This window comes from Leopardus geoffroyi, chromosome B2 (assembly GCF_018350155.1).
Source record: "Leopardus geoffroyi isolate Oge1 chromosome B2, O.geoffroyi_Oge1_pat1.0, whole genome shotgun sequence".
Lineage (NCBI taxonomy): Eukaryota > Metazoa > Chordata > Mammalia > Carnivora > Felidae > Leopardus > Leopardus geoffroyi.
In genome coordinates, this window is record NC_059332.1 from 63,862,338 (window position 1) to 63,876,117 (window position 13,780).

A 13,780-nucleotide genomic window follows, 5' to 3' on the forward strand; every position below is an offset into this window, starting at 1 on the left:
ACTTTTTGGAACAGCTTGAGGAGGATAGGTATTCTCTCTGCTTTAAATGTCTGGTAGAATTCTCCAGGGAACCCATCTGGTCCTGGATTCTTATGTGTTGGGAGATTTTTGGTAACTGATTCAATTTCATTGCTGGTTATGGGTCCATTCAAATTTTCTTTTTTTTCCTGTTTGAGATTTGGAAGTGTGTGAGTGCTTAGGAATTTGTCCATTTCTCCCAGGTGGTCCAGTTTGTTGGCATATAATTTTTCATTGTATTCCCGGATAATTGCTTGTATTTCTGAGGAGTTGGTTGTTATAATTCCATTTTCATTCATGATTTTATGTATTTGGGTCATCTCCCTTTTCTTTTTGAGAAGCCTGGCTAGAGGTTTATCAATTTTGTTTATTTTTTCAAAAAACCAACTCTTGGTTTCATTGATCTGCTCTATAGTTTTTTTAGATTCTATATTGTTTATTTCTGCTCTAATCTTTATTATTTCTCTTCTTCTGCTGGGTTTAGGGTTTCTTTGCTGTTCTGCTTCTATTTCCTTTAGGTGTGATGTTAGATTTTGTATTTGGGATTTTTCTTGTTTCTTGAGATAGGCTTGGATGGCAATGTATTTTCCTCTCAGGACTGCCTTCGCTGCATCCGAAAGTGTTTGGATTGTTGTATTTTCATTTTCATTTGTTTCCATATATTTTTTAATTTCTCCTCTAAATGCCTGGGTGACCCACTCATTCTTTAGTAGGGTGTCCTTTAACCTCCATGCTTTTGGAGGTTTTCCAGACTTTTTCCTGTGGTTGATTTCAAGCTTCATAGCAGTGTGGTCTGAAAGTATGCATGGTATGATTTCAATTCTTGTATACTTATGAAGGGCTGTTTTGTGACCCAGTATGTGATCTGTCTTGGAGAATGTTTCCTGTGCACTTGAGAAGAAAGTATATTCTGTTGCTTTGGGATGCAGAGTTCTAAATATATCTGTCAAGTCCATCTGATCCAATATATCATTCAGGGCCCTTGTTTCCTTATTTATTCTCTGCCTCGATGTTCTATCCATTGTTGTAAGTGGAGTATCAAAGTCCCCTGCAATTACCACATTCTTATCAATAAGGTTGCTTATGTTTGTGATTAATTGTTTTCTATATTTGGGGGCTCCCATATTTGGCGCATAGATATTTATAATTGTTAGCTCTTCCTGATGGATAGACCCTGTAATTATCATATAATGCCCTTCTTCATCTCTTGTTACAGCCTTTAATTTAAAGTCTAGTTTGTCTGATATAAATATGGCTACTCCAGCTTTCTTTTGACTTCCAGTGGCATGATAAATAGTTCTCCATCCCCTCACTCTCAATCTGAAGGTGTCCTCAGGACTAAAATGAGTCTCTTGTAGACAGCAAATAGATGGGTCTTGTTTTTTTATCCATTGTGATACCCTGTGTCTTTTGGTTGGTGCATTTAGTCCATTTACGTTCAGTGTTATTATAGAAAGATATGGGTTTAGAGTCATTGTGATGTCTGTAGGTTTCATGCTTGTAGTGATGTCTCTGGTACTTGGTCTCACAGGATCCCCCTTAGGATCTCTTGTAGGGCTGGTTTAGTGGTGATGAATTCCTTCAGTTTTTGTTTGTTCGGGAAGACCCTTATTTCCTTCTATTCTGAATGACAGTTTTGCTGGATAAAGGATTCCCGGCTACATATTTTTTTCTGTTTATCACATTGAAGATTTCCTGCCATTCCTTTCTGGCCTGTCAAGTTTCAGTAGATAGGTCTGCTACTTCCCTTATGTGTCTCCCTTTGTATGTTAGGGCCCGTTTATCCCTAGCTACTTTCAGAATTCTCTCTTTATCCTTGTATTTTGCCAGTTTCGCTATAATATGTCATGCAGGAGTTCGATTCAAGTTACGTATGAATGGAATCTCTGTACCTCTTGGATTTCAATGCCTTTTTCCTTCCCCAGATCAGGGAAGTTCTCAGCTATGATTTTTTCAGGTACACCTTCAGCCCCTTTCTTTCTCTCTTCTTCTTCTGGAATTCCTGTGATACGGATATTGTTCCATTTGATTGCATCACTTAGTTCTCTAAATCTCCCCTAGTACTCTTGAATTTATCTCTCTTTTTCTCCGCCTCCTCTTTTTCCATAATTTTATCTTCTAATTCACCTATTCTCTCCTCTGCCTCTTCAATGTGCACTCTGGCGCCTCCATTTTATCTTGCACTTCAGTTATAGCATTTTTAATTCATCATGACTATTTTTTAGTCCCTTGATCTCTATAGCAATAGATTCTCTGCTGTCCTCTGCTTTTCTCAAGCCCAGTGATTAATTTTATGTCTATTGTTGTAAATTCTTGTTCCGTTATATTGCTTACGTTGCTTTTGATCAATTCATTAGCTGTCGCGACTTCCTGGAGTTTCTTTTGAGAAGAATTCTTCCGTTTTGTCACTTTGGCTAGCTTTCTCTACCTTATGCGTTTTAAAAGCTTGTGTGCTCTGCACCTGTGAGCACTGCTATATTAACGGCGGGCCATACACTGTCCAGGGCCTGGCCCTTCAGGAGGTGTTTTTTTCGGGGCTTGTTATTTGCTCTCTGTTGTTGTCACTTTGGTTATTTTATTACCCTACCCATAGTAATATTTCGGACCCTACACCAGGTGTGCTTTGATTTGTTCCTTGGAGTAGCCCTGCTGATGTGATTAAGCGAGAGCCCCAGTCTGTGTGCCTCGGTACCTAGATCTAACACTTCTAAAAAACGATTCCCTGAGCATCTTAGCTTGAGGCCTCCCCGCATTGTGCATGACAGAAAGGATCCAAGAAACAGATTCTTAACTGTAGAGAACAAACTGATAGTTATTAGAGAGGAGGTTGGTTGGGGCAGGGAATGGCTTAAATATGATGGAGATTAAGGAGTGCACTTGTTGGGATGAGCACTGGATGTCACATGTTAAGTGTTGAATCACTAAATTGTATACCTTAAACTAATATTATTCTGTACGTTAAGTGGAATTTAAATAGAAAGTTAAAGATCAAACCATCCAAACATTCCCTTCAGGCAAAGCCTAATCTCGAACAAGTCTCTAACTCTTCAGTTTTATGAAGGCCAAGAGAGATGAGGAGGCTTCCAGAGAAAAGTTTGAAGCTAGCAGAGATTGGTTTATGAGGCTTAGGTAAAGAAGCTGTCTGTATAACAACAAAGTGCAAGATGACACAGCAAACTGTTGATATAAAAGCTGCTGCAAGTTATCCAGAAGATCTAGCTAAGATAATTAATGAAGGTGGCTACATTAAACAATATATTTTCAATGTAGACAAAATAGCCTTTTATTGGAAAAAGATGCCATGTAGGACTTCCACAGCTAGGGAGGAGAAGTCAGTGCCTGGTCAAAGTTTCAAAGGACAGACCGACTCTCTTATTAGGGGCTAATATAGTTGGTGACTCTAAGTTGAAGCCAGTGTTCTTATACCATTCCATAAATTCTAGGGCATTTAAGAATTATGGTAAATCTACTCTGTCTGTGCCCCATGAATGGAACAACAAGCCCTAAATGACATCACATCTGTTTTCAACATAGTTTACTGAATATTTTAAGCCTGCTGTTGAGACCTACTACTCAGAAAAAATATTCCTTTCAAAATATGACTGTTAATTGATAATGCACCTGACCCCACAAGAGCTCTGATGGAGATCAGAATGAGATTAATGTTTTCATGTCTGCTACCACAGTATCCATTCTGCAGCCCATGGATCAAGGAGTCATTTGGCTTTCAAGTCTTAATTTCATGTATTTTTAAATAATAAGGCTTGAAAGCCATTTCATAAGGCTGTAGCTGCCATAGATGGTGAGTCCTCTAATGGATCTGGGCAAAGTAAATTGAAAACCTTCTGGAAATGATTCACCATCTGAGATGCCATTAAGAATATGTGTGATTTATGAGAAGAAGTCAAAATCAACCTTAAAAGCAGTTTGAAAATTTATTCCAACTCTTGTGGATGACTTTGAGGGGTTCCAGAGTTTAGTGGAGGAAGTAAGTGTAGATGTGGAAAGTAAGTGCGGATCTAACAAGAGAACTAGAATTAAAAGTGGAGTCTGAAGGGGCGCCTGGGTGGCGCAGTCGGTTAAGCGTCCGACTTCAGCCAGGTCACGATCTCGCGGTCCGTGAGTTCGAGCCCCGCGTCGGGCTCTGGGCTGATGGCTCAGAGCCTGGAGCCTGTTTCTGATTCTGTGTCTCCCTCTCTCTCTGCCCCTCCCCCGTTCATACTCTGTCTCTCTCTGTCCCAAAAATAAATAAATGTTGAAAAAAAAAAAAAAAAAAAAAAAAGTGGAGTCTGAAGATGTGCCTGAATTGCTGCAATCTTGTGATAAAACTTTAACAGATGGGGAGTTGCTTCTCATGGATGAGCAGTATCTAATACAGTATCTAAATACAATTTTATTTATATATTATGTGACTCAAATATTTATGTGTTCTAATGATTTTAGTTATTAGTGGAATATTTGTTCACATCATAGGTTGATTGTGTTTACCACATAAATGTAACTTTATTTTATCAAATTTAAATGTTTATTTTTCTTTTTATCAAATAGTATATGTTGAAGTCTATCTACCTTATGAGATAGCGAGCTGATGAATAAATTCAGGGATGTTCTAGAATGTATTCTTGCGTTTGTGTGAGAATGATCAGTTAACAAGGTTGTGGAGCAACAAGACAATGGAGTTTTGTGTGATCACAAAAAGTTATAGTTCTTGTAGGAGAACTCATTTTAGTTTGATTTCTGATTAAAAATTAGGTGTATCTAAACATATTTCAGGCCTTAGTGAAATTTCTTCCTTGCAAAAAAGCAGGGAAGCTTTCTGTTCTATTAGTTTCTGTATTCCCTTCTAAATATTACCACTTTAATTTAAGTTAATCTGTACACCTCCTTGTAGAAGGTTGTAGCATACATTAAATAAATCAATTGTATGGACAAAATATACTTCAGTTTTAGACTGTCATAGAGAAATCTGCATGTATTAAACTAAATTAGAAACTCAAAGATTTTTTCATTCATTACCATTATATAAACTTCTGATCCATGTATGTTTTAAGTGTTTTGGCGCTAAAGATTAATTTGACTTGAATTTTTTAGGAACAGCTTTTGTTAAAAAAACAAAAAACAAACAAGGCATGTACATACTTAAGACAAATGTTAAACTGTTTGAAATTTGCAATGTATACAATGCAGTAAAACCTAATTATATGTTTTATCTTTTCTGTGATTATAGTTGTGCAAGTTACTTTAGGTCCACAGTCAATATTTCCTTGACAGTGTTAACCTCTTATGAGAACTGGAACACTAATAATAAGAACATAGAATTTAATAGGTTTAACATTACCTACATGATTAATGTGTTTATGATAGTATATTACATTGAAATTTACTTCATTGAATATAGTGCAGATATTTCTCAACCTTCTGGTTTTTTAAAAGTAATTTACACTTGACTCTCAAAAACCTGGGACTTGAACTGCACAGGTCCATTTAAACGAGTATCTTTTTTCAATATAGAATAGGACTAAATGTATTTTCATTTATGATTTTCTTAACATTTTTTTCTCTCATTATACAGTCTATAATACATACAACGTACAAAATATGTGTTCATCAACTGTTTATGTTATTTATAAGTCTTCCTGGTCAGCAGTAGGTTATTTAGTATTTAAGTTTTAGGGGAGTCAGAAGTTAGACTGCACGGGGGGATTGATGCCCCTAACCCCTGTATTGTTCAGGGGCCAACTGTATTTAGATAATTTTAAAAATAGATTCAGATCTAATATTGAAATATTTCCTCTAATTACTCTTTACTCCTTTCAGAGGAAATGGATGTAGAAGCTCGACTTACTGAACTATGTGAAGAAGTTAAGGTACTTGGATTTTTTTAAATTAACATTATCAAGTTATTTGAGTGGATTCTGTTTCCTATTCTAAATATTTTATCCAAGAAAACTTAATGATTTATTCTTCCTCAAGTGGTTGATCATAGTAGAATAACAGCTTAGTTGATAAAAAGTTATTTGGCTTCAGCATGAAGTTAACTTATTTTTAAAATATACATTATTCTGCATATGAATGAGATAGCAAAGACAACTAATTGTCAGAAGTGTGCATTTTCTTCAATTAGTTTACTCAAAAGAATTTCTGGACAGATTTTTAAATCATCCTTAAAATTACATATATTTACAAAATGATAGTTCAGAAATGAAAATTGATTTATTTCAGCAGACCAGTTTGTCTCAGACCATTTTTCCAGTAGTTTATTCTTGAAATTAAATTAAATTGATTTTTCTTTTTCCTTTTTTTTTTTTGTTTTTGTTTTTGGCCGTGAAACTAAATGTTCTTTTTTAAGTATTCTGTTTTAAGATTACTATATATTTCACTCTTGGTTAGCTACAAATCAGAGACATAAACAAAAATATATATTTGGCTTTGGAATGTATTTCTGTATGTAAATTTGAATAAGGACTAGACCACTTTGAAAAGGTACTTACCTTCTCCTTGTAAAATTATACATATGCATGATACACAAGTAATTTTGTATCCTCTTCTAGAGGTTTTCCCCACAGCTCAAATAAGAGTATTTTCTTTAAAAATCAACAGTGTTGTCGTAATAGTTGCTCACAAGAACATTAAACATTTAGAAGTAATCTTAATAAGATGTGTACAATTAATGTGAAAAAATCTTCAGTGTTTCACTGATATATTTGAATAAGTAAACATGATACTTTTGAATGGAAAGAGAAACAGTCACTGAAAGATACTAGTTTTTCTTAATAATTGATATATTCATATCAAAATACCATTGGAAATGTTAAAATTTGACTCACTTTAAAGAGCACTTGGAGAAAGGTAAAAATGACTAAGAAAAACCTTAAAAAATATATTTTTTGTAGAGGGACTTGCCCAAATGTATGTTAAAATGTATATAAAATTAATGGAAATAGAGAATGACTTCTCTAAAAGAATAGAAAAACATCAGCTTCTTGGTGGGGACTCAGTTCAGCATCTGAGTCTGTTTCAGCTCAGGTTATGATCTCACTGTTTGTGAGATAGAGCCCCACGTTTGGCTCCACACTGACCACCAACCCTGCTTGGGATTCTCTCTGTCCCTCTCTGCCTGCCCTTCCCTTACTTATATATATATACAATACATATACTTTGTATCATATATATACATACACATATGTATGTATTTCAAACTGTTAACAATAATACAGACAAGAGTTGCATGAAGGATGGAATTGTAAAGGAAAATTTTTATTCTTTGCTCTATATCCATCTGTGCTAGATTTTAAAAATACTGTATGTATTGATATATTACTAATAATTTTTTAGGTACACATTTAAATTTCAGTATGTGAATGGACATCATAAAATTTAAGATCAACAACATATGGTAAATTTTGACAGCAAATAGAATAGACAAAAGATATAATATTTGAAGAGCTCTTTCAAATCAATAAGAAACCTATAACCATTTTTTAAGTTAGTATAGGATACTTATTTACAAAATAGGTTAATAATTGAAACATATTCAATCTCACAATCATGAAATAAACAAAATTTTAAGTATTCTCATACCTTTTTTAACCTATCAGGTTGGCTGTGATTTTCTAATAATGTAATGCTTGTTAAGATGTGATAAGATACAGATTCTTATATTTCTCTCATAGATCTTGGAGATCTTTTTCAGATATTAATTTGGCAGTATATATTCAAAGCCAGGGTATTACTTGTCAATCAGTACCAAATAAAAAATCAGAGATTCATATACATTGTAATTTATAATGTAAAAATATTAACCTAAGTAAATACCCAATGGTAGGAGAATGGTTAAACAAGTTATGGGACACTTACAGTCTAAAAAATGTTATACAGGGGTGCCTGGGTGGCTCAGTCAGTTAAGCATTCGACTTTGGCTCAGGTCATGATCTCACAGTTTTCGGGTTTGAGCCCTGCATCGGGCTCTGTGCTGACAGTTCAGAGCCTGGAGCCTACTTTGGATTCTGTGTCTCATTCTCTGCCCCTCCCCCACTTGTACTCTGTGTCTCTCTGTCTCTCAAAAATAAATAAATAAATAAATAAATAAATAAATAAAAAATTTTTTTTAATAAAAAAGTTATACAACCTGAAAAACATGCTTTCAAAGGGCACCTGGTGGTTCAGTCAGTTAAGCATCCACTTAGGCTCAAGTCATGATCTCACAGTCCATGAGTTCGAGCCCCATGTCATTGGACTCTGTGCTGACAGCTCAGTGCCTAGAGCCTACCTGAGATTCTGTGTCTCCCTCTCTCTCTGCCCTTCCCCTGCTCACACGCTCTCTCTCTCAAAAATAAATAAACGTTTAAAAAAATCCTCATTGTTCAATGGAAATGGCATAATAGTATATATGATTCTAGAGTTTTCTCTGTGTATATAACTGAAAAAAAATTGAAAGCTCCACGCTAAAATGAACTTAATTTTCTTTTTTGTTCTTCACTTGTTTTCCAAGTCTAATATTTAAGTAAGCAGCATTTTGTAATCAAACAAGATCAATGACTGCTATGAAAAAGTACATATCCATAAAAGACAAGATGTTATTTGAGAAAATATTATACAAATGTAAGATCGTATTCCTACATTTATACATATAACACAATTTGTTAAAATTTTTTCTAATTTCCTTTTTAACATAAAAATATTTTATTATTATTTATATTTTGAGACATAGTGCAAAGATTTATGTAAACCAGAGGAGTAATTTATTTATGCTTGTAAGGATGCTTTCCTAATAATGAAAATACTAAAGTCCTCTAAGAACCTTGGTGCCATGATTTCTGAAAAGGAAAATTAATAATTACAGGGTAGCTAGACAGCCTTGCTTTCAGGGGATTAAAAAAAAATGTTGTTTACATTGTTCAACCTATGGTAAAACCAAGAGAATTATTTCTACATGTGTGGAGATTATACAAAGAATAGCATTGCTTGCCTTACACACTGCTGTTTAGTTACTGTCAAATGTTTATTCAAGTCGTCTTTTTCTAAACTCCCTTAACACTATTCTTGGAACAAGACTGCTTGTTTCAACTTATTTTAGAGTACACTTTAATCGTCTGTTTGTTCTTAAGAGAGACATGAAAAACTTGTTAGTATCATTTCTAATACGTTTATAAACTATTTCCTGGGGCAAAATACATTTGTAGATTTATTATACATTGACAAATCAATATTTATTATATGTTGAGTCTCTTAGTTTCCATTCAGGAATTCTGGAATTTTTCAGCATTTTCTGAGTTTGTCCATAAATTTGGGGGACTTTTTCCTTATCTGAAGTCTGTAATTCCTTATTCATTCATTCATTTATTCATTCAATAAATATTTATTGAGTGACTACTTTGTGTACTAGTAACCAAAGTCACAAAAGTGTATAAAACACAATCCCTTCCCTTCTTACTGATTTTGCTGAATTTTTGTTTTATGTCCTCTCTGAGCTAGGATAGAAAAGAAAAGCCTACTGAATTGCAAACTTCAAAAATAAGTAAAAATAGGGGTGCCTGGGTGGCTCAGTTAGGCCCCCAACTCTTGATTTTGGCTCAGGTCATGATTTCATGGTTCCTAAGCTTGAGCCCCACGTTGGGCTCTGCCCTGACAGTGCACAGTCTGCTTGGGATTCTCTCTCCCCCTCTCTCTCTACCCCTCCCTTGCTTTCTCTCTCTCTTTCTCAAAATAAATAAATAAACTTAAAAAAAAAAGAAGTAAAAATAAACTGAGTAAGATTAAGTGTGATAAGCAACATTTTTTTTTTAAAGGGAGCATGAAGATATAATTAGTACTCTTTAGGATATGCTGAACTTGAACACATTTCTTATCACATTCAAATATAGTCATCTAGTGAGTGATGGCTCTAGAGTTCGGGAGAGATGTGGTCCAGATATAAAGATTCAGCAGTCATTAGTGTATGTGATAATTGAAACTATGAGAGTGGCTTTCAATCTTAACCGGAATAGACTACTACCTTCTTTAGGATGGGGAAATGAAATCATCATCTATCTGTATATTTAAGGTAGATTTCCTAGTGTTACTAGCAATTGAAGACAAATTTTTCCAGCAAGATATAATCTGCCTGAACAGTGCTGCCTCAGTGAATTAAAGAAAGGCTTGCCTTCATAACAAAAATGCTTGTCCAAAAGAGAAGGAATTATTCTGATGTATAATATAGTCTTATTTTTCTTTGTTCACAAATCCTTATTTTACTTACGCAAGAAATCCAATGGCTTATAGAAGATTCTGCATTTTGTGGTATAGTTCATTACTTTTAACTTTTATCATGAGTTTAGGTGAATATTTAAATAAATGGGACAATTTAATACCACTATTAGAACCCTCATAACAGCATAGTAAAATTGGTTATCCACTTTTGTTTCCTTACTAAACTGAGCTTCTCCTGTTAATCTTTGATGTAGATTGGAATGTGGGCCCTAGCATTTAAAATGTGCTCAATAAACAGTGGGTAAATGAATTGTTAGAAAAGAGAAAGAAGTGTTTGATGACTATAAAAGGACTACCAAGGGCAAAATAAAACTTAGAAACTTAGGATGAAGGAAAAGCAGTTAGTACTTTAGAAAGTATCTCTGTTCTTTCTGAGGAGTTGCAGATTTTCTAAGTACTTCAGTTAGCAGATTGGAGGAAAAATATCTTAAGATTTCATTATCTTCTAACACTTCTATAACTTTCATCATGATTTGTACTTATGTTTAAAATTCTCAAGATTTTAGTGTTTTCAGTTGATCATGCTCTTTAGAATCCTATGTGTAATTTTAAACTATATTTGACATTATTTTGGTAACAAGATATCTCAGATATTGAAATATCAATTAAGTTGCTGTAGTAACTGTCAAATTTTTTTAAAAAGCCATTGCTCACTTGGTCTCTATACATATGAGCACGTGCACACACACACACTTTTTAAAACTAAAAATTTGCCTTTGTATTGATGTTCCAATAACATTATATTTAGATATAGTAAGTCTCAGGAAGCAGTGAAGTTTTTTTCTTGTCATTTCAGAAAATAGAAAATCCTGATGAACTGGCAGAACTTATAAATATGAATCTTGCACAACTTTGTTCCCTTCTCATGGCTTTATGGGGTCAGTTTCTGGAAGTTATAACACTACATGAAGAACTAAGACTTTTATTAGCACAAGAGCACCATACTTTGAGGGTAAGTTAAAGAAAAGTGATGTTAGAATATTTTGATCAGTATTAATTATCTTTGAATTTCATTATGAATAAAAAACCTGATTTTTACCCTTATGTTGATAAATTAGAAAAGAGACATTTACTGTTGTGTTATTGTTTGATTTCTTAAGTTAATAATAAAACAATACAGTTAATCCCATGATTTGTCTCAGTTATAACTCTTGCCAATAAGAAAAATCATCTAAGTGTAACTAAAATAGAAAACTATATGATACAGGCTAGCCACTGGAACCCAAGAACAGGTATTAGTCGGGTCTCATTAGAAACAGAAATCAGGAACAAGAGAGCCATCTTAAACTAATCTAGACTCTTTCTCCGACTTTTCCTCCTTTTGCCTCATTTAGGAATGTGTATTACAAACTTGGAAAGTCAGAGGGTAGTAATCTAGACACACATGTTTGCTGTAGGCTTACTATGGACCTTGTGCAGAAATTTTTGTACAATTTTATTGTATAGCTTATCAAGAGGCTTTGATATATGAAACATCTGACTACTTTTCCAGTCTTATCTCTTTGTATGCTCTGTACACACATTAATTTTCCTGACCTACTTACTAGTAGGTCCTTGAAAACACCGTGTTTTCTTTTTTTCCTTTTTCTTTTCTTAATTATAAAACATATTATCAAAATTAGAAAAGTACATAAAACATGCACATTTTAACAATTAATTAAAGGCACATATCCTTTTAACTCTCACCCAGACCAAGAAATAGAAAATTGTGAATACCACAGCAGTGCCTTGTGTGTTTTTTCCAATTTCTCTTCTCTCCCTGACATTTAGAAATAATCACCATCTTGTCTTTTCTGATAAGGAGTTCATCACTTCTTTTAGTTTTACCATCTGTGTACGCATTCTAAATAATACAAGCTGTTTCATTCTGTCATGTTATTCAGCCTATGTTATTGAATTCTATATAAATGAGATGATACAGTGTATATTCTTTTATATCTTCTTTCACTCAAGATTGTGTTTGTGAGATTAATCCATGTTTTTATCAGTAGCTATAACTGTTCATTTTCATTGGTGTGATGTATTTTATTTGCATATACCCACAGTATGTGTATCCATTCTGCTGATGGACATTTGGATTACTCCTAACTTGTAGCTATTACAAACCAAGCTACTATGAACATTCTTGTACATACTTCCTGGCATGATAGTTTCTCTGAATTACTTACTTGTAAGGGAAATTGCTATGTCATAGGATCTGTATAACGTCAGTTATTTATAAGCAAATGCCACACTATTTTCCAAAGTGGTGCCAGTTTTCACTGCCACCAACACTTGATGAGAGCTCTTGTTATTCCACATACACCCCACACCTCTTGATTTTTGGCAGACTTTAAATTTTGCCAGTCTGATACCATTGTAGTTTTAATTTGCATTTCTCTGATGACCTGTGAGGTTGAGCACTATTTTGTATGACTATTGGCTATGTAGATTTCCTGTTTGTAAAGTACCTGTTCAAATTGTTTAATCATTTTTCTATAGGATTACCTTTCTTTTTCATCTTGATTTGGAATACTTTTCTATGTATTGGCCTTTGTTACATGTTTTGTAAATAAATCTTCTCTTGTGTCATTGTTTTTTTTTTCCCCATTATCTTTGTGCTGTCTTTTGATAAATTAGAGGTCTTAATTTTAGTGTAAGTGGAACAGAAGAGAAAGGCCAGATATAGACGTATCCATACTTGGACATAATATATCCAGAGCAACATATAGAGAAACCTCAAGATTTCAAGAAAAGTTGAGATTTTCAATAAATGATGTTGGGACAATTAGGTATTCATGTGGAAAAAAAATACTATGTAAAATTCAGTTTAAGGTGGATTGAAGACAAATATGAAAAGCAAAGTCATAAAGCTTATAAAATATAATAGAGAATTTACAGAAGAGTTACTAAAATAGTACAGAATAATCCTATATACTCTTCATCAGAATCACAAGTTACAATTTTGTCATGTTTATCATTCCTTCTTTTTATAGATAGGTTATACACACACACACACACACACACACACACGGATTTTTTTTTTTCCTGGATCATTTGTTTTTTAGACGCATCATGTTCTTTTATCCATAAATACTTAAGGGCATATTGACTAAGAACAAAAATACTTTCTTACTTAACCATAGGACAGTGATCAACTTTATGAAATTTAATATTGATACAATATTGGTATCTAATGCAAAACTCATTTGATATTTTATTGTTTGTCTTAATAATGTCCTACCTGACTTTTCCCCTTTTCCAGCATCAAACTCAGAATCACACATTGCATTCAGTTTTCATGGCCATTTAAATTCTTTAGACTCATTTAATCTGGAATAGTTCCTTGTATTTTCTTTGTCTTTCATAAAGAGTATTGGCTAGTTTTGTAGACCATTGTTCAGTTTGGGTTTGTATTATGTGTATTATGTTTCCTTATGGTTAGATTCAGATGATATAGTAATTGTGGAAATATACTATATTTTATTTCTTTTGTCAATCAGTTTTGGTAAATTATGTTTTTTAAGGAGTTCTG

The 13,780-nt window shown here is 33.7% G+C and overlaps 1 protein-coding gene across 19 annotated transcripts in view; it reads left to right on the top strand.

The window, feature by feature from the left end:
- Window positions 1-13,780, top strand: part of FAM135A (family with sequence similarity 135 member A) — a 121,640-nt gene that overhangs the window by 58,051 nt on the left and 49,809 nt on the right. For 12 of the 19 annotated variants that reach the window (XM_045498680.1, XM_045498687.1, XM_045498688.1 and 9 more), the window contains 2 exons: window positions 5,836-5,885; window positions 11,063-11,218. In XM_045498680.1, the coding sequence (XP_045354636.1) occupies window positions 5,836-5,885; window positions 11,063-11,218 (206 nt within the window). The remainder of the gene's footprint in view (window positions 1-5,835; window positions 5,886-11,062; window positions 11,219-13,780) is intronic. The other 7 variants (XM_045498685.1, XM_045498686.1, XM_045498684.1 and 4 more) reach the window with 2 other exon arrangements.